Genomic DNA, 26513 nt, shown 5'->3' with positions numbered 1-26513 from the left:
AGTTTAAGTTCGCAGTAATGAATTTTGCTCCGTCCGATGGATACCGTCGTTAACTCTGCGCTCGAAGAAATCTGCTCCAATGGCGATTCCGGTCTCCATCTCTCGAAGCTATGGCCGAAGCTACAGCCTTCAATTTCCAGTCAAGGCTTTAAACTTTGCCCAAACTTCAAAAAAGTTCTTTGGTTTAACCTCATTGACATTCCGGGCCTTAAATTCGAATCTAATGGCATTGTTTATAGTTCGATGGATAGTTGTGTTCGTTCGTTCGAGGAAAGTGAGCGATTAGATTTGAAAATCATTGCGCCGGAACATATGTGTGATGGTTTTATTGGAGTTTATGATATTGAGGCCTCCGATGCTAAGCTGTCTAAGCATGAACGTCGTGTTCTTCGTTGCCTTGCTACTGTTAGGTTTGCATTTTTTCTTTCTCTGTAGTTTCTTTTTTGAGCATATTTGAGTTGTAATTAGAGTTAATTGTCAAAAACGTATACTGGTTTTTCGAGTTTCATACCTTTTCTGAGCATATATGAATTGTTTATTAGAGTTAATTGTAAAAAAAAAACAACTAAAGTATCTTGGTTTTTTGAGTTTCCTACTTTGAATTGTAATGTTTGATGAAATATATGAAGAAAATTACTCCCCATGTCCCAAAATACTCGTCATGTTTAGTTTCTCTGGTGTCAAACTACATGAAACTTTGATGGAACATTTAAAATATATTTTTCAACATATTTATATGAGAAGAATTGCAAATTGTAGTACTCTTTCAAATTGTTTTGGAATATGTAATTTTAGTTTTGAAATATCAAATCAATCTAGTCCAATTTAGTTTTGAGCATTAGTCAGTTTGTCTCTTAAGAAGCGAGATGTGACAAGTATTCTGGGATCAAGGGAGTAGGACTTGCAAAATTTTGTGGTCATAAATGTGCCATTGCATTTGGGGGGTTGTAAAACTTTTGTAACATGTCATAGTATTTGTATTTATGGTTAAAGCTTCTTCTTTAATGCTAAAGTGAGAAGTTTAAACTTAATCGTTTTCAAATTTAGAAAGATGTCAACCTTTTTGGGATTGACTAACAAGAATATAATGTCATTTTTTCTGGTCTTAAACATGCCATAATATTATTGTGTCTATACAAGCTTTCGCATCCAAGGTAAAATTGGAAGTTTAAGAGAGAAAAAAGACCTTCCTAACACGTAGTCTTAAACATTTTGTGACATTTATGTGGTTATAAAAACTTTTCATCTCGGCTAAAATGGGGAAGTTTAAGTGAAATACGGAACTTTTGAAACTTGTGGTCATAAACATGCCATAACATTCATGTGACTATAAGACTTTTTGAAACTTGTGGTTATAACAACACCTAGGTGATTTTTCAAGTAGTTGATCACCTCAGGGTTCGAGCCACGCTGGAGGGAAAGTAAGAAAACTATTAATCCTCCTGATGGGGTGGGGTGGAAAAAAACACATTGGTGATTTCTTTTCATTTATCTAAACCTTGATGGACATGGACTTTTGTGCACTTAACTAATTCCACGGAGTTCTTCCCAAATGTTGTGTCCGATCAACTTCTGTGCACATCTGCTATTCCACTGGATACCTGCTACGTCCAACCGGTACTAGGTAACTCATCTATCAAGGCTTAGGCCGGTGGGAAAAAAATCATCTAGTGGTATTTGTCTGCCATATTTAAAACTTGGTCCCAATATCTGTACCCACTTTATTCATCTCCAAGCCATACCCTTGGTTGCATGCTATAAGAAATATTAGGTTTTAGGTTTACTAGTAATGGATGTATCTTAATTGCTTACCATAAGTCTCCTAACTTTGACCGAGTTTCAGAGGAAAAGGAATCGCGCAAAATGAGCTTGGCAAAGACTTTAAGATCAAAGGAAACGATATGTTCTACATAGTGAGGAAGCTTGAAAAACGAGGATTGATTGTCAGACAGCCAACAATCCTTAGGATTAGAGACATGGCTGGAGAAGGGGACTTCAATAAGGGTCCAGTTTCCACTAATATGCTCTATTTATCTCGCTACGCAAAGAATTTGGGTAGTCAACAAAGGCTTGAGATAACCAAGGGGGTTAATTCCATGGAGGATAGTGAGATCGCTGATGGTGAAGATGAAAATAGTGTTGGTGTTTCTGATGAACCTCTTGATGTAGATCTATGCGTAAAAGATTTTCTTCCGGAACTAGAAGCTGTCTGTGATAAGCTTGAAAATGCTGAGGGAAAGGTTGGTTTTGATGTTGAATGCTCCATCTATCTGGCTTTTAGATGTACTCTATTGCTGATTCTTTTATTTGTTTTCATTTATGAAGGTCCTTGCTATGGCTGATATCAAGCCAGAACTTGGTTATCAAGGGACTCGTGGGCATAGGAGATGGAGATATGTACGTTCTTCCTTTTTCTTATTTTGTATCCTCAGTATATTGCAACTCGTAAACCAATCTCATGCATCATATTTCAATCCAAAACTTTTACCCCTAGATTCTCAAGAAGCTGAAGGAGGCTCAAGTGGTGAAGGAGGACGATGTCATTATAGACGGGAAGGTCAGTGGAAAGTACCAACTGCTCTGGGTTTTATCTATTACATTTTTGACTTTCCATGCAAGTATCTAAGACACTTTGGAAGTGCTCATGGCTTTACTGCATATACTCCCTTTCTTCTACTGTTTCTCTTTTTCCTTTATGGACTTAAGTCCAAGGGTAATTATAATTCTTTTTTAACATTTTCTCCTATTGGAATCATGGAATGAACATCTTTATCGGGAATCCACTGAAAATTGGTCAAATTGCACCAGCTTTCTGAACAAATCTAATCTAGCGGAAATCAGTTTAATATTTGTTGATTATTTATGCTAGGTTTCCTTTTTGTTTGATAGGTGTTTCAACCAACTTTGTCTCTTACAGTAAAAATTTTTTTTGACTAGATCTTTTGCAGCTGTTTAGTCCAACTTGTACTTTAGGGCAGGATATTCTTGACTTTCAACTTAAAGCAGTTCTGATAATTGATAAAGTGAGAGACAATTAAATTTTTACGTAATACTTTGATGAATTGTATACTTGTTGGAAGAAGTGATTCTTTTTCTTACCAAAGACTATTTGCTGATTCAAACTAGTTAATGCAACTAAATGACATATTGTCCTTTTCTGAAGTTGTTTTTGGCGTAAAATTTTGAATTGTGATTAACTCCATTTGAAACTGCGATTGAAATACCTACGTACACAAGGTTGGCAATTCCATGAAACTAAAGAGATTATGACAAGTTCCATGCTAAGTAGAGGTCATTCTTGCCTAAACTCAAGCTTGGACTTTTAAGTGGAAGGGAAGTATTTATTTTTTGGTGGTCTTTTTAGTTTTATACTTTTATTCATGTGGTTATTGGATCTTAATGAAATATAAGAGTTGTATCTGGAGATTGGAAGCGGCTATTGTCTTCTGCTAAGTTACTCTTTAAATTTTTTTCTGTAAATTCTCAAACACATTGTATGGACATCTTTGAAATTAGTGTCCAAAGAGTAGGGCGAAGATTCACTGGGTTGAGCTGATCCTTTTCTTTAGCTTTTCCCTTACTTTGGGAGAGGGGGAGGGGGATGTTGGTAGCGACGTACACCTAAAACTTCAATGATAGCTAGTTTAATAACTATTGATTCCAGTGCAAGCTTCTTAGCTCCTTTAGCCCACAGCTGCCATCCACAATTTTCTTGTAAAAGAATAAATTCTTAGCTTCACCATTTCTTGTCTTCATTTTCTTTCTAACTAAACAAATTTTTCAGAGCCCACTTCTTTCCCTGTATGACCGATTTAAAAAAAAATCATATGTGCCATCACAAAAGGGTAAAACAGTCTTAAGCTCTTACATATATTATTATGGCTCACAACATGATTGATGGCTGTGCTTCAACAAAAAAAATTTCGTTTTGGTAAATGCTAGCTGAACAATCTACTGCCGAGGAATTAGGACTTGACTAGCTAATTAATTACTTATCCTTTGTCACTTTACAGGAGGTCAAGTGTCTACATCTGTTGAAGGGGTTTTCACCAAAACATTTTGAAACAATGATCAAAAAGGCCAAGAGAGGTCATATTTCGGACCTGCTTTTAGAGCTTCCTATTGAGCATCAAATTTATGATATGGTGGATGCTGAGGGAGATAGAGGGTTGCCCTTCAATCAGGTATTGGATATTTTCTTTTATGAATGTCGAAACTAATGTTGATATCACAAATTACTAGTGCTGATAGTATTTTACGTGTATATTCTCTTCGTCATTTCTGGTGTAATTTCACCTGATCTGTAATTTGTGTCCTGGATCATACTCTCTGATTCTTTTCGCTGTCAACTTTAAACTTAAGTTGATTATGTCTTTACGATCATTTTTAGGTGCAATTTCACCCAAAGCCTCATTTTTTGTCTTTATGATCATTCTTAAAGCCTTGGATCATATTTTGAATCTTTTGTGAGTCAGCATTTAGTGATTTGGTACTCATTTATGTGTATGATATGGAAAACAATGACAAAAGAAGAGACACATCAAATGAGGGCATAAATATATATTTACAGAGTTGTGCCCCCCAACCCCCCACCACACACACAAAGGGATTTAGTCTAATGGTAAGAAGGTAACATATGATGACGTGATGTGTTTGTTAGATGCACATCACTGGTTCAAATTTTACCACAGACAAAGATTGGTATTTAAGTGGAGAAGGTAGGGGGGAGGGGGGGGGGGGCGCATTATCCGCCAAGTTCCGAACCCTGGTGATTTCTCGACTATAAAAGAAATATTTATACAGTTGACTAGTATACTGTTGTGACCTCAATTGAGATCTAGAAATCGAATTGCATAAATTTAAATTGAGCTCAATATTTTGGGAATTTTCTGTTTATTAAATAGAAAACTGAATCTCAATTAAAAGGAAAGCTAACTATGATAATCTATAAATTGAACTCCATAGCCATCTGAGATCTGCAGAAGAAGAAGAAGAAGATGAGGATAGACTTCAAATCGAAGGAGAAGAGAGAAAGATTGCAAAAGAAGAAGAAATGAGAAAGGAGTGATGTTTACCATAAATTCTTTATTCTCTCTCTCCTCTGATGTGTATTTATAACCACCTTGCCACGTGGCATCATTACGACCCTCGGGACTCATTTAAACTAAACTGATCTCATCCCTTCATTCTTTATTTTGCGTTCAGCCTTCTCTTCCCCTCGCAACTTCTAACCCCGACAACTCCATTTGGCCAAATAGTATTAAGATCATAACATACCCTCTCCCATTAAATGATCCTTGTCCTTCAGGATCAGGATCGAAGTTAGGAAACTTGGCATGCAGGAATTGGTAATCTTCCCAGGTAGCATCCTCAGTGGGGAAGGTTAGACCATTGCATGAAGACTTTCACAGCAACAACATTGTTCCTTTTCACCATCTGCCTTTGCAAAATAACAACAGGTTGAACCAAGAAGTGGCCATCAGTGCTAGTAGTAGGCAAAGTAGATTGTACTACCACACCATCTCCTACCTTCTTCTTGAGTAAGGACACATGGAAAACAGGATGAACTTTGGATCAGGAGGTGATGCCAGCTTGTAAGCAACAAACTCAATGCTGGCAGTGATCAAGCAAGGCTCATAATACTTAGAGCTGAGCTTGAGATTCTTCTTTAAGGCTAGTGAAGTCTGTCTATACAGTTGAAGCTTCAGAGAGACTAAGTCACCCACTGCAGATTCTCTGTTAGTTCTTCTATTAATCAGCAAAGAACTTCATTCTTGCCTGAGCATTGTTCAGGTTATCCTTAAGTAATTGCAGGAATTGTTGTCTTTCATTACAACATCTTCAGCAACCTGAACTGTAAGCCAGAGTGAGAGCTAGTACTATACCACCACTTAGCAGCTGGGAGCCTGAGTAGGCCTACTAGCAATCATGCACCTGAGATAATTCTAAACACATGTGGACCCTCTAAGTTTGACCATTACTCTGGGGGTGGTAGGCATAGCTGTAGTGAAGTTATGTGCCCAGCAGTTTGAATAATACCTACCAAAAGTTACTCAGTCACAATAGACTCAGGTGTGTGATCTAGACTGTGGACTCTCTTCTAGTAGAGGGAAAGTACTGTAGCTGCAGTATAAGGGTAAGACAAATGCAGTGAAGTGAGTGAACCTATCCACCGTCATCAGTATCACATCTTTAGCCTTGGACTTGGGGAGGCCCTCAGCCCTCTACAAAGTCCAGGCTGATGTGGCACCAGGTCTGGTTGGGAATGGTCAGTGGTTGTAGCAGACCAGGATAAGCTGAGTTATCAACCTTATTCCTGTGACAGACATCACAACTAGAGACACAGTCAATTCACCATGGATTCATCTTTGGCCAGTAGAAGAGCTGAGCAAGCCTTTTCAATGTTCCCAGCTGTCCAGAATGACCACCAAGGGGAGTGTCATGGAATGTGGAAATAAGCAATGGGACTTCCATGACAGTGCCAACACCTTGTTGAAATAAGCAATGGGCCTGCCTCTTTGCACAAGCACAACACCAATGCCCTAGCATTTATTTCTACCACAAACTCCTGTGTATAGTCAAGAAGAGCTAGAACTAGTACTGGTGTGGTAGTCATAGCAGACTTGAGTGCTTCTAAAGTTATTTCTGCCTCTGGATTCCATATGAAGGCTTCTTTCTTCAGTAAGTCGGTGAGGGGTCTACAAGGGGCAGCCCGGTGCACTAAAACTCCCGCTATGCGCAGGGTCCGGAGAAGGGCCCGACCACAAGTAGTGTCATAATTCACAACATATTTCCTATAGTAATCAGTGAGGCTAAGGAATCCCCTGGGAGCCTTGAGTGTTTCTGGCCTAGGCCACTCAACCATTGCCTGAATTTTGTGAGGATCAGTAGCGCTCCTTCCTTAGTAATGATATGCCCCAAAATTCCACTTGTGGCTGGACAAAGGAGCATTTAGATCTGTTAGCAAAGAGTGAATGTGTCCTAAGAGTGTCAAACACAACTCTTAAGTGTTGAATATGATCAACCACTGTCAGACTGTAGCATCAAAGAATACCAGAACAAATTTCCTCGGAAACGGCTGAGAAACCTGATTCATTAAAGCTTGGAATGTGGCTGATGCATCGGTGAAGCCAAATGGCATCACTCTGAACTCATAATGCCTCATATGAGTTCTAAAAGCGTCTTGAAGACATCCTCTACTCTCATTCTGATCTGATGGTAACCAACCCTGAGATCAACTTTGGAAAACATTGTTACCCCATGCAGTTTATCCAACAAGTAATCTACAATGTGGATAGGGTACTTGCCCTTAATGGTGACGTAATTAAGGCCCCTATAGTTCACACAAAACCTCCATGTGCCATCCTTCGTTTTCATCAGTAAGGTAGGTGATGAAAATGGAGACTGGATAGGTTGAATCACTCCACTGGTAAGAATCTCCTTAATTTGTTTCTCCAATTCACCCTTTTGATGGTAGTAGTTATACCTGTAAGGTCTCAAGCTGACTGGCATAGCTCCATGCTGGAGGGGTATAGAGTGATCCAGGGTTTTGGCAGGTGGTAAGGACTTTGGCTCAACAATTGCCTCAACATACTGATCTAACACCTCTTGAATGCCAGTATCAACCGTGTTCTTCTCCTCAACTGGTACCGTGCTCATCATGAAGAGGTGAGCAAATGAGGGCCTGGCCATTCCTCAACATTTTGCTCATTGAGCCACCTGATAGCATCCTTAACCTGCCTTCTTCAACTAAGCTAGGTTTTACCAGCTTATTATTCTTCCTCCCAATAGTGACATCATCTTTCATGGTCAAACTTGGTGGGATTATGCTTCCTCATCCAATTGTTTCCCAGTACCAAGTCATAGCCACCTACAGGAATGATGAGCAAATCCTTTAGAAGTGACCTTCCCTGAATTTTCCACATGAACCCCTTGCAATGAAGTACACATGACAAAATTGACATTAGCCACTGTCACCCTCACTGGTGGGCAATAGCTAGATTGATGGTCAGCTGCTTGGACAATATGCTCATCTATAAAGCTATGAGTACTGCCTGAGTCAATCAATATAGTTAACTACCTTTTCTTTGCAGTCCCCCCACCCACCACCACCAATATAGTGTTCTCTCATTGGTTGTGGCGTTTTAAGGCATTCAGGCAAACAATGGTGTAACAATGCAGTATCAACCACCTATGAAACATCGGTATGGAGATCGATAAGGAATCTTTGGCCTAGAATAGTAAAGTATTCATGTTATGAGGTGGGTGCTGGTAACAAAATACTATTTTGGAAGGACTTATGGATTGGACAAGAAGTTCTAATGCAAGCTTTCCCTGATCTGGTCAATATATGCACTAACCTTGAGGCTACAGTGGCTGATAGTTGGTCCCCTCAGGGATGGAACTTCTTCTTCAGGAGGAATCTTAATGACTGGGAAGTAGGCAGGTTTGTGGAGCTATTGCAGATGATTGATGGTTTCAAAGGCACCACTGTAGAGGATGACACTTTTAAATGGAAACACGATAAGGATGGCAAGTTCTCTGTAGGTAGAATTTATAGGAAAGAGGTATCCAGGATGCCTGAGAACAAAACAGGTCCTTGGAAGCATGTATGAGAAAGTATGGCTCCTACTAAAGTTAAGTGCTTTGCTTGGTTAGTAATCAGGAAAGCTTGCCTCACTCATGAGATCCTACAGAAAAAGGGATTGCCAATTGTGTCCAGATGCATGGTATGCAGTGAGGATAGAGAGACAAATAACCATCTGTTTCTCCATTGTAAAGTCACATCTCAGCATTGGACTATGTTCCTCAGTTTAACAGAGACCAAATGGTCAATGCCAGAGCACACAGCAGACTTGTTAAGTTGTTGGATTAGGAGAGGGGAAATCAAGACACAAAAGAAGTGGTGGAGAATAATCCCACACTGTATCTGGTGGACTATCTGGAGGGAGAGGAATGGAAGAAGCTTTGAAGATAGATTCAACAACATTCAGAAAATCAAAGGGAGCTGCATTGCAACTTTCTACTTTTGGTGTAAAGAACATTGTATAGAAAATGCTGAACAATTAGTAGATCTTTTAGGATTATTGTAATTAATCTCTTGTTTTAGCCTGTTGCTACCTTTTTGGAGGTCTCCAGCATACCTTAATACTGAGGAATACAATATTATCAGTTTCAAAAAAAATAAAATAATAATCAACTCCCCCTTTAATAATCAACTCTGATTTTTCATCACATACCTCAGGACAATCCAGATTGCTTTTCAGAGGTATGAAACACATTTATTGTTTGGATTCATGTATTTGTGTGTGCATTTGACTTTTCAAATATGACTCTTATGCTAGGGTTCCTACAGATGTATATATGTGATATCAAAACTTTCGTTGCCATTATAATGTTTTTGCAGGTATGCAAAAGGCTGGGATTAAGCAATAAACAACACTACAATCGGCTGTTTGATATTGTTAATAGATTCGGAATACATATGGAGCCAGAACTCATGAACAAAGCCAAGGGTTACCGACTCTGGACTCCTGGAAACCATAACCCTGGAGCTTCAACTATCGCTCTGAATAAACCAGTAGTAGACCCTTCCGAAATTTCTGGCTGCACTCCACTTGAAACACATAGAGAATTTCAAGAGAACTCAGCATTAGCCAGACAAGATGTGGATGCTTCAGTTCCTGAAGGTAATGGTGTAGCTAATAGCCAAAATGTAAGCACAGGAACTTTCCCCAAAGTTTCTGATGGCTTGGTGCTGGATGAAAAGGATGAATCTGTCCCAGTTTGTCTGAGCAGTTCACTGAACTCGACCATCAAGGTAATCAGTACCACTTCTGATGCAGAGGTGCAGATAGTGAGTGCAGCAGCATCATATGTTGCTCCAGCAGACGCACTGGCTCTTGCTGTGCCGACACCTTCAAGACGCCGATCTTATCCGAGGTATCCCTGTCTCACATTGGAAGCAACCAGTGCAAAGAGGGAGCAGTGGATACTTAAACTTCTACAGGTGTTTTTATTTGCCCATTCTTTTTAAGCTCTTCTGTCTGTTAGGATATTGCCACAGATAAAGGATTGCAAATATTTTTTCTTTAATCAGGAGGAGGAGTTCCTGATCAAATCAGAGCTATACAAACGGCTTCAGGATCTTGAGAAGGAGAAGACAACAGCGACAGACAGAAAGACCTTAGATCGTTGCCTGAAAAATCTCTTGCAAGCAGGACATTGTAAACTTATCGTTGCTTATGTCCCTGTTCTAACAAATTGTAACCACAGTCGTAGGATACAGGTGGTTTTGCACCCTTCAGTTCCTAGTGTATCTGCCGAACAGATTCATGAGAGATTCAGGTCTTTTGAAACACAAATCCGCACTCAATCCTCTTCTCAATTGAAAACAGGAGAGCCATCTCCTCAACTGAATGATCTCACCAGGACACATCAAAGCATAAAATTGAACCAAGCTGAGCGAGCTGAAGCTATGCGTACAAATGGATTTGTACTGGCCAAGATGGTTCGCTCAAAGATTTTTCATATCTATGTATGGAAATATGTGAACAGTTTGCCTGGTTGTGAAGATGTTTTGTCATCTTTTAAAGATGGTCATGACCTAAAAAATCCTCATAGTACATGTAAATTAATTGATTTAAATGCAGCTATTAAGGCCATGCCGCTTGAACTGTTCTTACAAGTTGTTGGCTCTACTCAAAAGTTTGAGGATACGATCGAGAAATGTAAAAATGGGTTTCGCCTTTCTGATCTTCCTCTGTTGGAGTACAAGCATTTGATGGATATCCGAGCGACTGGACGGCTATCATCATTGATTGACATTTTACGACGTTTGAAGGTACAATGAATTTACTTTGAGAATTTAGATTGTTGATGCTTGGAACCGTGTGGTTGCTGGACAACGCTTCCCCTTAAATGTTTGGATTCTTAGAGTTTATAGGAACTATTAAGATAGGAATGTTGCTATTGGAAAGAGGAGTTCATTGTTTTCCCAATAGACAATTTTTCTTCTATATACATGCCTTATTTCCAGAGGAGCCTAAAATGTTATCAGCTGTTTGACTGGAGTTCACTTTCAATCTCCATTATTCACTAGATGTATGCTAGGTGCTTTTCAATAAAAGAGAGCATAATGTAGTTCAGGTTACTTGTAGAGAACCTGATACATGCAATTCAGTCACCGATAGCTCTTGACTAATTCAAAAATTATTTAAGGAAGAACCTTGATGAGAGTGAAAATTGTTTTCTTTATAACTTTCCCAGAAACTTCTTTTTGCTGGTATTTCTAATGTATAAAGTTACTCTTTTCCGGAAAAAAAGAAAAGTTATTAGCTTCCAGAATATTTAGAGCCTGCGGAGTGCTCAAAGAAGTAGCAGTTTTTGTAGTTGAAAGCTGTTTGCGATACTTTGGGATGTCTAATAGGTATTGAGTTTCAGGATTTATATTCCTGATGATGCTTTCAGTTTGGTGTTATGTGGTATACCCCCTCTCAAATAAAGAAAAGAACTCAAGAGAAAGAGTTAGAAATTATAATTGGTTGTAACTGCCTGATAACATATCTCTCCCTGTGGAATACATTCTTACTGGTCATTCCTCTAAGTAAATGAAATCCTAAAGTTTCAGTAACTAGTGCAAAAGCTGGCTATGTTGCTCGGGCTCTTAAAAAGCGTCGACGGGTGCGTGTTGAATCCTCCAAAAGTAGTGCATTGTTGGAGGATCCGACACAGGTGCTGCAACATTTTTGAAGATTCTGAGAAACATAGAAAACTGGTAATTCACTCTCTGAAAGAGAAAAACCTTCATATATGGGAAAATAGAAACTGCCTTATGGAATTCCTTATAGTGAACTTCTTCCTACTCTTGTGTCTGTAAGAGTTTATGGTAGTTGTTTATTGATGCAATAGTTAATTGGTCTTGTATTTGCTTATGGCAGTTGATTAGGCTTGTATGTGGTGGACATCCAGAAAACACTGCAGATCTCCCTCATACTACTCTGGTTCACGTATTGGAGCTTAAACCTTACATTGAGGAACCTGTTTGCTTAGTGGGTTCATCTCATTCTATTCATTGTCCAGATCTTCGCCCTCAAATCAGACATGATTTTGTTCTTTCAAGTAAAAAAGCTGTGGAGGAATACTGGAACACTTTGGAGTATTGCTATTCTGCTAGTGATCGTAAAGCCGCTTTGCATGCATTCCCCGGCTACGCAGTTAATGAGGTTTAATTCTTTCTACTTTCTTTGTCTTTCAGTGAATATTTTGAATTTCCATTCTTTGAGCATAGTGGATGTCCATGGGGAAGGGCCAGACCACAGTATGTCTCTATTGGATGCAGCCTTACCCGGCATTTCTAGAAGAGGCTGTTATAATCATTTCTAAAATTGAGTATTTGATCTACCTTAAGTGGTATCTTCAGCTTTTAAAGGACATAACAACTCGAGAAATGGCCAAGAGTTGACAATACTTCATGCAACAAAATGCGTAAAGCCAAGGGGCCTTAATTAGCCAACTTATGATGAAGTTGTGCACTTAATAGCATGTCTAACTTCTGTAGAGTTCGATTGCATCCTTGAAATGGTTAAGAAAGTGGGGAAATTTCTTGTTATACTTCTATTTCTCTATTTTTGTTATTTATTATTAAGAAATTACTCCCTTTGTTGTGGTATACATGGCAGCTGGAATAGGAGTTCAAAATCTTACTGTGACTTGAATATTATATTTGCTAATAATTAAAGAAAAATATTGAAGTAACAGTTGAAGTGTTACCTTGATAGAAAAAACATCAAGTCAAAGTTTGAAATTTGAATAGTAGTGATTTGAATTCTTGAAAGTTGTGAAATTTGTATAGAAATGGAATTGGTGTCGAGCCTTTCGCCCAAAATAGAAAGTAAGGAAGGAAGAGTATTTTTTCTTTGATTTGTTAATTTGGAGGAATAAAGTGGATTGCCATGCAAGAGTACTTCTATGCCTTTTAGAAAGAAAAATTGCCTTTTAGAACTGTCATTTGTTTATATAATAAGATGGTTTGCTTTACTTGGTCAGTCTCTTGCTCTTTAGCTTGTTTGATGCTTCTTCGTGCTTAAGAACTTGCTGCTGAATGAGTATTATATTTGGAGAAATGTTATTTTGTTTCATCTTCTGTTGGATTGTATTTTGGCTATTTGTCCCTCTTGATTATTTATTCTCAGTTTCTGTTTGTACTGAGAGGGAAGTAAAATGTTGGTCAGGTATTTCTTTTCCGATCATGGGCCTCAGTCAGAGTTATGACGGCTGATCAGCGGGCTGAACTCCTTAAGCGTGTTATTAACGATGGCCCACAGAGGAAACTTTCATTCAAGGAATGTGAGGAGATTGCTAATGATCTGAATTTGACTCTTGAGCAGGTTCTTCTGTGTTCTCTTTGCCCGCTCTCTGAGTTGCAATAAGAAAATTATTTAATGAACTTATAGGATATCTGCAAGTTGAATCTGTTAAAAAGGTACTAATGTGGTATTTCAATGATTTGAACGAATCATTCAAGAAACCTGCTCAAACCCTGGTGATCTCTACTCCTTCATCTTTCTTTATCACAGCCAGTTATTTCTGTTTCAATATTTTAAAATTCGAGGTACTTGTCCTTGATTGTTACTCCGGCCAGTTAGTGTCTTTAATTACGTTGATCATTTTCTTGTTTGTGTGATGTTAGTTATTGCCTGCTATTCAATTATTTCTGTCTTGTGATCTATCTTGTGCAGTGTTAATTGTTTTTTTTCAGTTTAGTAGTTGTATCCTGTATTCTTTCTTGTTTACCCCTATCTCCAATATAGTCCTTAATAGTGCTTGGTTTGATTGATTTTTAGTTTGCCTTAACTGATCTCTTGTACACCAGTTCATCTTTTGATAGTATTTCTTGTTAAGTCTACTAAATTGTTGGAGTCTATTGTTTCTCGTGTTCATTGGTCTTGATTTATCGTGTTTGCCTATTGGTTTGCTTGTTTTATTTGTACATAGTATATTCCTTTGTAGTTTACATCTTATTTGGTGGCTTTGGCGATTGATAGTGGACTAGGGTCATGTCTTCAGTTGGGGCCGGAAGCTAGGGGCAGTAGTGGTAAATGGGGTTCGGGCCCTTCTAAGCTGAGAGTAGGATCGTGGAACATAGGATCGTTGATGGAGAAGTCCATAGAGCTAGTGAAGATTCTCAAGAAGAGGAGGATTAATATAGCTTGTGTCCAGGAGACCGGATGGGTAGGTACCAAGGCTCGGAATGTGGACGGGTTTAAGTTGTGGTACTCAGGAGGCAAGGATAGAAATGGAGTGGGTATTTTAGTAGATAGGGACCTTAGGGAGCGTGTGGTGGACGTTAGGAGGATCAATGATAGGATGATGACAATTAAGCTAGTTGTCGGTGGGCTTAGTGTGAACGTTATTTGTGCATATGCTCTTTAAGTGGGCCTGATCGAGGAGGTCAAAAGGCTATTTTGTGAGGATTTGAATGAGGTAGTGAGAGGTATATCGAATACCGATAAGATTTTCATTAGTGGAGATTTTAATGGCCATATCGATGCAATTTCAAGTGGCTTCGATGATGTTCATGGAGGCTTTCGTTTTGGGGATAGGAATGGAGGTGGAGCGTCACTTCTAGATTTTGCTAAAGCTTTTGAGTTGGTAATTGCTAACTCGTGTTTTTCGAAGAGAGAATCATTTGGTTACCTTTCGTAGCACGGTAGCTAAGACTCAGGTAGATTACTTCTGCGGAAGGGTGATAGTGGCCTTAGTAAGGATTGCAAAGTTGTTCCGAGTGAGAATCTTACAACCCAACATAGGCTTTTGGTGATTGACTTGGAGGTTAAGCGGAATAGAAGGAAAAGGACTCTGTATGACTGATCGAGGATTAGATGGGATGGCTTGACCCCTTTCCTTTCTCAGAACTTGGGGGAGAAGTTGATTGACATGGGGCTTGGAGTAGTAGCGGGGATGTGAACAACATGTGGGATATGATAGCTAGTTGCATTGGGGAAGCAGCTACAGAGGTATAGGGGTATCGAGAGGAAACTTAGGGTGGTCATAAAGAAGATTTGTGGTGGAATGCATAAGTACAAGACAAAGTGGAAGCAAAGAAGGTTGCTTATACTAAGTGGTTGGAGTGCGTGAACGAGGATGGGAAGTGGGTGTTTAAGGAAATCAATAAGAAGATGAAGACAGAAGCGAAGTCCTCGGTCACGGCTTCTAAGACGGTAACTTTTGAACGCTTGTATGTCGAGTTAGGGGACAAAGGTGTGGATAAGAGAATGTATAGGCTCGCAAAAGCGAGAGAGAGAAAAGCTCACGACTTGGATCAAGTGAAGTGCATCAAGGATGAGGAAGGCAAGGTGTTGGTGGACGAGACCTCTATTATGTAAAGGTGGAAAACATACTTCCATAAACTCTTAAACAAAGAAGGGGACAGAGACATTGTGTTGGGTGAATTGGCACACTCTGAAAGACGTTGGAATTTTGGATATTGTAGGTATTTTATGGTTGAGGAGGTTAGACGTGCTATTAGTAGGATGTGCGGGGGAAGAGCGACTGGATCGATGAGATCTCAGTGGATTTTTGGAAGTGCATTGACAAGTCTGGCATGGAGTGGCTGACTAGGTTGTTTAATGTTATTTTTAAGACAACTAAAATGCCCGATGAGTGGAGGTGGAGTACAATGATCCCTTTGTATAAGAACAATGGCGATGTTCAAAACTGTAACAATTACAGCGTATCTAATTGCTAAGCCACACTATGAAAGTCTGGAAGAGAGTTGTGGAGATGAGGGTAAGGAGAGACGTGTCCATTTCTGAGAATCAATTTGGATTCATGCCAGGGAGATCGATTACTGAAGCAATTCATCTTGTGTGGAGACTGGTGGAGAAATATAGGAAAAGAAAGAGGGACATACATATGGTATTTATTGATCTTGAGAAGGCATATGACAAAGTTTCAAGGAATGTCTTCTGGAGGTGTATGGAGGTGAGAGGTGTCACGATTGTTTATATTAAGGCGATAAGGGATATGTATGATTGAGCCAAGACTCGGGTTAGAACAGTGGGAGGAGAATCGGAGCACTTCCCAGTTGAGATGGGGCTACATCAAGGATAGTGCTTAGTCCTTTTTTATTTGCCTTGGTGATGGATGAGCTGACGCGGTCTATTCAGGAGGAGGTTCTATGGTGTATGTTATTTGTGGATGGCGTAGTATTGATTGATGAGACTCGGGACAGAGTTAATGATAGGTTGGAGGTTTGGAGACAAACCCTGGAGTCCAAAGTGTTTAGATTGAGCAGGACCAAAATAGAATATTTGGAGTCCAAATTCAGTGTTACATTGGATGAAGCGGACGTAGAAGTGAGGCTTGCCACACAAAGTATTCTCAAGAGAGAGTTTTAAATATCATGGATCCGTCATCCAAGGTAGTGGGGACATCGATGATGATGTCACTAATCACATTGAAGCGAAGGCTTGTCTCTGGAGTCTTGTGTGATAAGAAGGTACCACCTAAACTTAAAGGTAAGTTCTACAGAGTGGTGGTTAGACCGTCCTTGTTATATAGGGTTAGGTGTTGGCTAGTCAAGAACTCATATTCAGAAGATGCATGTTGTCGAGATGAGGATGTTGAAATAGATATGTGGGCATAATAGTAGTGACAAGATCAAGAATGAGGTTATCCGAAAGAAGGTGAGAGTGGCCTCGGTGGTGGACAAGAAGAGAGAAGTGAGACTAAGATGATTTGGGTATGTGCGGAGGAGGTGTGCCGACGCCCCAGTCAGGAGTTGTGAGATGTTGGATGTTGGGGGTACGCGGAGGGGAGGGCTAGGCCAAAAAAATATTGGACAGAGGTGATTAAACATGATATGCCGCGGCTTCATATTACCTGAGTACATGACTTTAAAAAGGAAGAAGTGGAGGTCGTGTATTAGGGTAGAAGGCTAGTAGAGGTAGAGTGTGGTCTTGCCATGTGGAGGTTTAGTGCTTGTCTTAGGACTAGTCGTGCCTAGGGGCGGACCCACATAGAGTCTTTCGGGTGCTCGAGCACCCATTAACCTTGTATCGGACTATATATATCTATGTAGAAATTAAGAGGCATTTGTATAAAATTAACATAGAGCACCCAATCAACAAATGGATGGATTGGCCTAATGGCTCGTTGTGGGTGCTTAAAGCTGTTTTTAAGTTACTGGGCTTGAGTTTGAATCTCACTCTTAACATGTTTTCTTTTTAATTTTCAAACTCACTCTTCTTTCCTTATTTTTAGTACTGCTGCCCTTTTGCTATTTTTCCTTAAAAAAGGGTATACAAATAAATACTTTTCAGTTCTACTTTATTCAAGATAATAAATACTACTCCTTTCATTTCTAAATAATTATCATGTTTCTCTTTGCAAAAGTTAATTTATAATTTTTAAAGCTAAATTAGATTAGACTAATTTAATATTTTAAAATTAAAATTTAGATATTCAAAAACTATACTGAAAGTACTATAAGTAGCAAATTATATCTTAAAATGTTGTTCAAAATTGATATTGTTTTGACTCTAGAAAAAAGGAAACTATGACAAGTGAAAAGGAACAAAGTGATTGGTTGTTCTTATTGACTATTTTTGCTATTGATTTCAAATATGATAGCCTTTTTTATGCTAAGTGCTAAATATGTGCACTTTTATTTTTTGATTGGTAGCTTAGTGGGGGCAAAGCTAGGTAGGCCCAAGGTCTCATTTGAACCCTCTGCATTTAAAAATGCACTATTTATATCTAGTTAAAATTATATTTTATGTATATATAGTAGATGTTGAACACCCTTGGCTTTTTGTGTATTTACCTTTTATCTTTTGAACCCGTTCAGTGAAAAAATCTACTCCGCTACTATTAAGCTAAGAGAGCACCCACAATATTAAAATTTTAGATCCACCACTGGTCGTGCCCTTATAGTTCTTGCCATATGTTGTTTATTGCTTTTCGATTATCACATTATTTTGTTGTTGTTGTTTTCTCTCTTATGCTTTCGTCATTGTTCTCTTATTCTTTTCCCTGGGTTTGATACATTTGATACACTTGAGCCTAGTGTCTTTTGGAAACAAACTCTCTACCTCCACGAGGTAGTTGTAAGGTCTGTGTACGCTCTACCCTCTCCAGACCCCACTTTGTGGGATTTCACTGGGTATGTTATTGTTGTTGTGTCTGATTGGTGGACATTATGAGGTAATTTAGTAACTGTTTGCCTTTCATAAACTCGTTTCTTGGATGCCAGGAATGTAGTTATGTTCTTGGCATTTGGAGAATTCATTTACACAAAAGTAGACATCTTGCATTTTGTTCATTTTCAACGTAAAATCATGTCAAATCTTACTCGGCATTTTTTTGGCTTTGAATTGTATGTGTATTATGTTGTGATGCTGCGATCAAGTTGAAAGAAACTTCATGCGCCACATAATTTTTCCTCTTTAGTTTACTTATTTTGTTGGCCATCTTCTTCCAGCAGTCTTAGAATCTGGATGCACTTGTAAGCCTATATAACAGAGTTGCTGAGGCACCTACATATTGGAAGTATGTTGCTGGAAAACTGGCTGATTCTAAGTTAACAATTTATTGTTGGAAACCAGGCTTCCAGATTAAGGACCTGCACGAATTTCAGTGTTTAATTGCAGTTTTGCTATAAAATTGGATGGTTGCCATTTTCTGCATGCTACTAGATGAGTAAAGCTGAATTAGTTTGGTATTGGAAGGTTAAAGAGGGTAAATAATAGAAAACACAAATAAGTTGAAGAGACAACCAAGCTACTAGGCTAAAAGAGGGAAGGAATCTTACCAGTGTTGATCTGAAAAAGGATATAGATGAGTTGCTGCTGATTTTGTAAACAGAGAGAAGGAAGAAAAAGATGAGTCAAAAACAACAAAGCAAAAAAAAAAAAAAGGAAGAGAGAGATTAGTGGCGGTTGATGTTGACTTTGTAAAAGACTTCTAGTTAGACACATAAGGCCAGTGTTCCCTGATGAAATAAAAGGTCAATATTGTACTTAATAATCTACACTCCTGACTATACATATCTCTGTTAAGGGAGCGATATTACTGCTCTTAATTATGATTTGTGCTCATGAATCGGACATGTGCATGTTTTAGGGAAGGCACATCATTGTCATCCAAATTAAAGAAGACGCATAGAAAATCATCATGTTAAAGGACCCAAGATTGCTTATGAGGGGCGAGGAGTAAAGGATCTGTGTTGCCTTCAAATTTTTCCTACATCAGATTATTACTAAATCTGTCACAAACAAGCAGCATGGTAGGAATCAACTTCAATTTGCATGTAAACAGTTAACTCTCACTTTCTTGTTGCTCAACTTGATGAATATGAAACTTTATCCGTTTAATTAGGGAGCACATTTAAATGATGAATCAGTGAATGCATCAAACAACACCTTATGATCACATTTGCATCCATGAAGAGCTAAAAGTAGTTTCCCATTAGAATACGTCTTGATTGGTACTCTCTAATGTAATGACTGAAGAAATTCTTCTAGACCTCAAGAGATTCCTATTTTTTGAAGGAAACTCTGTTTGCTGTAGCACATTTAATTAAATTAGTTTTTGGACAGTCGCATTCTTGGGGAAGCTCATTCTTATCTGTCACTGGAAAAAAAGAAGCTTTTCCAATACTGATGTCTCATTTAATCATTAAAGTATGCAAGTCCTACATTTTTCAGTCAGGTGACTGTTCACTTGCAGGTCCTTCGTGTCTATCATGATAAACGACAACGACGACTTACCAGATTTGATCGAGCTTCAGATGCTGGAAAGGACAGAATTCAGCCAAATCAAGGTACACCTACATTATCTCCAAAGAAAAGGAAAAGACCTGTAAGAAGGAAATCTTCAAAGCATGCTGAGGCTGGTACCGAGTTTGGACAGCCCCAGCCATTGAGCCAGATAGCCAATGAGGAACAAAGCTCTTTCTTGTCTACTTCATGCACACAGACATGCAGTTTGGAGGGATATCACCTTCGAGATGACATGGTGGCTGCTGAAGAGTCAGAATTACCTGAAGATGATGTGGTAGGACGTGCTTTTCTTGATAAATATGCCTTGTCAAGAGCGAAGCCTACACGCAAGGGAAGGTTCTGGTGGACAGATGATGTGGATAGGTAAATCTTATGAATTATTCCTACCTCATGAGGTCAATAGCCAAATGGCTGGTCAGTATGAACAGACTTTTTCCGAAGTTCCCGATGATAATAAGATTTTTGAGCTTAAATTTGTCATTAAATTGGTGATTACTGCTACTTCCTTGATGCCTTACCCTTGTTATCCTGTTGCCTGGATCTATTTGTATGTTTAAGCTTATTACTTGGATTACATGAGAAACTTTACGTACAGGCAACTGGTGATTGAATATGCAAGACACCGAGCTTCTCTTGGAGCAAAATTCAATCGTGTAGACTGGGGAAAGCTTCAAAATCTTCCAGCACCGCCTGATGCCTGCAGAAGGAGAATGGCATCGTTGAGAACAAATCGACAGTTCAGAAAATCTGTTCTGAGACTGTGTAATGTGCTTAGTCAGCGTTATGTGGATTACCTTGAGAAATCCAAAGATAAAATATTGCACCATGAAGGTCATCAAGCAATGCAGTGTTATTGTCTTAAAAATACCTCGAACTTCCTCTCTCAAGATCCATGGGATAACTTTGATGATGCCAATATAAAATTGGCCCTGGAAGATGCTCTGCAATACAAAAAGATATCCAAATCGGAGACCTTGAATGATGTTCAACCTTTCTTTGATAACTGCTCAGATGTTAATACTGATGAAAGACATGTGAGACTCATGCTTTCTTGTCAGTTATTTCATGAAATTTTGTGGCATAAATTAGTCGTGAACTTAGATAGGCTTAGCATTTCAACAAGAATATCAGCAACTTGAGGTGCCGGCACTTGCTGTAGGTTGTTTGCAGAAGCGTAGCTTATCTTGTTTTTTTTTGAAGAAACTGTGACTTAATTTTTTTTCTTTACCAGATTGTTATTTGAAATTTTATTTATTTTGTTTGATGTTCCCCTCTCTTTCAGGGTTCTTGTGGTCCTCAATCAATTTTACCAGTTTCTTGTGGCCAATATGTTGAAAATTTTCGTGAAAAGACTGAAGATTCTGGTACACCAATAAGCTCAAATAGGATCCCTCAGAAGTATGTGAATCTCACAATTGGCGGCATCCCCATCAGTAAACGATTATATGAATCAGCAGCAGTTGCTAATGCTGCAGAGCTATTTAAGCTCATCTTTCTCTGTAGCTCAAAATCTCCACTTGTGCCAACCTTGCTTGCTGAAACTTTAAGGCGCTATTCTGAGCACGATCTCTTTGCTGCTTTTAACTATCTCAGGGACAAAAAAGTTTTGGTAAATCTTGTTTTGTACTACTATGTATTTAGATGCTGGCCTTGGTACATTTTTGAATTATCTCTCCATGTCAATTAACGTGATGATATTTCTGTTTAGAGATGTTCAAAATAATTTATGTGATGCCATTAAGTATATTAGTCTATACAGTTTCCGCAATTTTCAAAAATTCAAATTCATCAAACTATTGAAATTCTTTTGTACTTTGATGTGATGTAGGACTAGCTTTTCATTCATCACTGTAATTTTTTCTTTCACGACTGTTAGTATAGTTTATAAGTCAAATTAACGTCTTAAATTTTGTGCTAGTCTAACGCCATATAGAAAAACAGGAGCGTAAATTTACAGCTTGTTTATTACAAGTAATCTGACTTCACCTATATCCTATAACTATAAATGTAAAATAAATGAAATTCACTATCAGTTTCTTCAGTAGGTGCAACTGTTGCTACAAAGACCCATTCTGTGTCTTGACCTATAACTAGAAAAAGCTGTCTTCATCTTTTGTTTTCTCCTGCAAATATTACTAAGCTTTAAATTTTTCTCCTTGCAGATTGGGGGCCATTCCAATTGTCCTTTTGTCCTTTCTCAAACCTTCTTGAATTGTATAGAATTTTCTCCATTCCCAAGTGATGCAGGAAAAAGAGCTGCTAAGTTTGCCAGCTGGCTTTGTGAAAGAGAGAAGGAATTGATTGCTGAGGGGGTGGATCTTCCAACGGATTTGCAGTGTGGAGATGTTTACCACCTTCTTGCTCTGCTTTCTTCAGGAGAACTATCAATTGCACCATGCCTACCCGATGAAGGTGTTGGAGAGGTTGAGGACTCCCGGATATCTAAACGCAAGTATGATGACAGTGACTTTTCTGACAGTGACAGGTATAAAAGGCTGAAAACTTCAATGGCTGGTGATAGTGAGATTTTCTCACGCCGTGCAAAAGGTTTTCCAGGAATTAGGTTGTGCTTGAGGCATGCTACACTTTCAAGAATAAAAACTATGGATTTACTCAAAGACACTAACAACTATACTCGCGCACAATCTGTTAAAGAACATCAAGCCACTGATATTAGCAGTGTCTCATTGGACTCAGCTGACCAAGTAAATGAACTTAATGAGAGCGGGGTCCCATTTACTGCAGTTTCTCCGACCGAGTCACCATGGCAAGCCATGACTACCTATGCTGAGTGTGTTTGTTCCATTGGTTCTTATACGGAACAGAACTCTCTGGTATATCCGGAAATGTTTAGATCTGTTTATTCAGCTATTCAAATGGCTGGTGACCAAGGTTTGTGCATGCAAGATATCTCGAGGATTCTAAAGATGCAAGGTATGTAACCACAAACCTACAAGGTCTTTTAACCCCTCTATTTAGATAATCATTGCATCTATTTATTTTTTTTCCCAGAGAAAAAGCTTTCTGAAGCTGTCGTTGAGGTGCTAGAAGCATTTGGAAGAGTTTTGAAGGTGCGTCTGAATTAACAGTTAGCTATATTCCCTTGTTCTTTGCACCATCTGATGAAGTTTCATGCACCTGCTTAGAGTTAAATCTTCAGTTATTGTCTATCTGATGTTATTTTTGTGAAATAATACTTTTCACTCATTTACTGAATAGGAAATATTAGTAAATGGATTGTTTTAAAGAGAGTTTCTTGTAGAAAAATTAAAAGCTGTTTGTTCATTTGCTTATTTAAACGGACACTTGTAAAGGTGTGGTCAATGTGGATTCACCTGTAGTGAGTGTAAACTAGTTTTGCCTGAAACTCCTCTAAGTCTCTTCATTGTGTGTTTTACTTTTCTGTGTAGTGTGTTTGTCTTGTCACTTATGCATTGAATCTTGAGAATTTACTTCATATGAAACTGACTGATTGCTCCTGAAAACAGATGGATATTACTTTGAAATTCCCCGTAGCCCCCAAATTTTATTGTATTTAGAATAATGGCGTACTTTGGTATGTTTTAACATGAATATGCCGGTTTTAAGTGTCAAATGATATTAAGAAATTTTTTTTTTATTTAAAGAATCTATCATATATCGTCTGAATTTTTGTTAAAGCATGTTGTACAATATGGACGGGATGAAAAGAGAAGAAACTATGAGTAGAGGGGCCAAAATGCTTTGATGAGTTCCCTGATGTCTTGAGTTGGTTTAGTAATATGGAAAATTTTGGTAGTTAAAAAAGGAATCATGTGACTAGGCACCAAACTTGACATAGTTGTCATAAGCATGTACTTCAAAATTCTTGTATTACTAGTAGATTGCTCATCAGTTTAAGTTTGGTGTGTTGGAGTTCTTCTCAGTTAAGTGTTAGCATGTCTCTTGTGTTGTGGATTAATATATCATTGAGCCATGTGTTCTATGAATAAAATTGACTTGCATGCTTAATTTGCTGCTAACCAGCTTCGTCAATATTGTGTGGAGGTAGCCACTATAACTCAAAATAAAACCCATGACATTATGTATTAAGCTTGTTGTAATTGTTTATTTTACAAGTGGGTTGATCAAGGAAAGATGGCACTATAACTAGTGATATAATTAAAAGAGAATGAAACAGAGTGCAGTAGAAGGCCCATCATCTATTTAACTAATCATTTAGTGGGACTACAAATTGCAGGTCAATGCTTACGACTCTATTCGGGTGGTTGATTCTTTATATCGTTCCAAGTACTTTTTGACTCCAGTGGCTGCTATTCATAAAGATGCTACATTATCTCCTTATGAAGATTCTGAGGCTAAAATAGATGAGGAATCTGCTACACATAATGGAGAAAATCATAAAGATGTGGGGTTGCAGAAGGAAGTGCATGGGAATTCTGATAAGGTACACAAAGTCACAATTCTTAATCTTCCTAAAGGGGATGCTGAACCTTCAAGTGAAAAGCAAACCATCAATGTGGCCAAAGGTTGTAGACCTACTGAAGCTAGTTCACCCACAAGAAATCATCCAGAAGAACCATATGAGCTCCGCTCTACTGCTTTGCATTTGTGTAAGCCAATATTGCCTTGGCTAAATGGTGATGGTACTACAAATGAACGTGTCTACAAGGGACTTGTACGCCGTGTGCTAGGCATAGTGATGCAAAATCCGGGAATAAAAGAGGTACACCCTTTTACTTTCATAAAAACATGACCAGCGAATCTGTGCAATTTAGAAGTATCACTTTCTGATTTTGTGCATAATGAATTGCTTCAAAATATCAGGGACAATTGATCTTTGTTGGTTGTTGAATAAATCAGTGAATTTCTTCTTAATTTTTGTCTAGTTCTCTTGTTAATACAGTATCTTTTTTTCATTTTATCTAAGTCCTTAGTGTTAGGTTCATTTGCTTCTTTATCTTTTTCAATGTTCTCGGATGTATTTTGTACTGTGTTCTTGGGAACACCAATTTATATCGATTTGTTATGCTGCATGTCATATGGATTCATTTCCCTATGACTACTGCGACTCAATCATAAGGTCATTCTTTTTCTTTATCTTGATCACTGATGAACACTGCATTACCAATTTAAACATCCATTTTCAGCTTGGCTGTTTAAGTGTAACTGTCCTCGTAGCAATATATACAGATACTTCTGATTTGTATTATTAGTTTCAAACTGACTACTTAATTATTGTTCAGGGTGATATTATCTTCCACATGCATGTTCTGAATCCTCAGGTATGATTTTTATTTCTGTTTCCTCAGACTTGTTTCTTCAGTCTGTTGAATAATCAGATAAAATGTACTTGAAGCTGATAGCCACTTCCCATAGAAATGTCACACTGCAGTTCGTGCTTCGTTTGGTTTCCTTTCTTGTTGTTGCTTAAACCTGTCTCACTTTGGGAGGATCTTGTCAAGTTAAAAAAAGAAGAGATTTTAATGTTTGAGCCGTATCATTGTTCTTGCCCCAGAAATTATAAAAATTCCAATGATCTCTTCTCCAAGGCTCTCTTTCTATAAATTATGAGCTGTTCAAAATTTTCATGTTTTCTATTATATCAATCTGGGAATTCCCCTAGCCAGATTGATTGCCTCTGAGTGCGCATTTGGAAGCCCTGATGTGCCTTCTAAACATAAACAAAGCTCATCTCTTTATCATACTTGTAGTTTCTACAAGGCAGGATATTTTCTAGTTAGTGAGATCGTGTTCCTAGGCCATGGGCGAAGTTAGAAGCCCAGCTACCGGTCGAACCCAATAATTTTTCCTCGAACTATGTACTTGTGTTGAGAAATTTATTAAATATTTACACTTTAAATTTAGAATCTAGTTATTTACACTTGAAGTCATCGTTCTAAAATCCAGAACTCATAAAGTTGGAATCCTGGCTCCGCATCTGTCAATGCAGAGAATTGCTGGCACATCTAGTATCCATTAGTCCATTTGTTCAAAATTTGCTACAAGGGGAACGGAATTAGTTCTAATTCTTTGGTCTTGTAGATAACAAGGAAAAAGTTTTGGTAGTAATGGAGGTCTTTAACAATTATTCAAATCCATTTGCTCATCATGCGTTATGGGTCTCTACTTCTTCAAGGTAGGGGTAAGGTTTGTGTATGCTCTACCCACACCAGACCCCACCCGTGGAATTACACTAGTTATGTTGTTGTAGTAGTAATGTTTTTATGGGTATGAGATAGACAAGACACTTTTACCTTTTCTCATCTGCTAAAACATTCTTGTTGTGTCTTTCAGAGTTGCAGAAGTTTGTTAAACATTATGATCCTGGACAATGTTATCTTTGCGCGTAAGATTCCTCAGACAAATCCAGGCGGAGCGCCAGCAATTCTGAGTAGTCTTCTTGGTAGCCATTTCAAGAAGTCTAAGTTAATTTCAAGGGAGCATTTCTTTGCAAACCCCTCTAGTACACATCTGTTGTAATGAACATATAGTACATATTTATGCAGGTAGACGTCGGATCTAGATATCTATTTGTTTTGATCTTTTCGTTCTCCTGGTACGTGTTTGGGATTGAGGCATAGTTGTTGTCGTCATCTCCTAGTGCTGATCTTTGTATAGTAATTTCTCTAGGAAAAAAATGCACAACTTGTAGCTCGATCAGACACGGAAGTGGATGTACATGTAATTTCAGGATTTTCAGAAATCCAGTAGCTTTTGCCTAAGAATTCACTAGTGTTATTATTGTTA

General features: G+C 38.4%; 1 protein-coding gene across 1 annotated transcript; it reads left to right on the top strand.

Moving 5' to 3' along the window:
* LOC129882144 (uncharacterized) lies at positions 1-26491 on the top strand. The gene is made up of 17 exons (XM_055956319.1): positions 1-410; positions 1844-2240; positions 2326-2397; positions 2495-2557; positions 4014-4184; positions 9407-10009; positions 10100-10843; positions 11940-12224; positions 13233-13388; positions 19732-20147; positions 20380-20818; positions 21067-21393; positions 21947-22718; positions 22797-22855; positions 24004-24489; positions 25010-25048; positions 26061-26491. The coding sequence occupies exons 1-17, from the start codon at positions 37-39 to the stop codon at positions 26244-26246; spliced, it is 5589 nt and encodes a 1862-aa protein (XP_055812294.1). The 5' UTR covers positions 1-36; the 3' UTR covers positions 26247-26491.
* Positions 26492-26513: the final 22 nt, after the last annotated feature.

The sequence above is a fragment of the Solanum dulcamara genome, chromosome 3 (genome assembly GCF_947179165.1).
Source record: "Solanum dulcamara chromosome 3, daSolDulc1.2, whole genome shotgun sequence".
NCBI lineage: Eukaryota > Viridiplantae > Streptophyta > Magnoliopsida > Solanales > Solanaceae > Solanum > Solanum dulcamara.
This window is presented reverse-complemented; position numbering and strand designations above follow the sequence as displayed.

What these genes read in the sequence shown, in the direction of transcription:
- LOC129882144 (XM_055956319.1), top strand. Translation starts at nt 37, where the DNA reads ATGGATACCGTCGTTAACTCTGCGCTCGAAGAAATCTGCTCCAATGGC. An exon ending in GGATACTTAAACTTCTACAG is followed by an intron (nt 10,010 to 10,099) that starts GTGTTTTTATTT and finishes TTCTTTAATCAG; the next exon opens with GAGGAGGAGTTCCTGATCAA. An exon ending in TGAATTTGACTCTTGAGCAG is followed by an intron (nt 13,389 to 19,731) that starts GTTCTTCTGTGT and finishes GTTCACTTGCAG; the next exon opens with GTCCTTCGTGTCTATCATGA.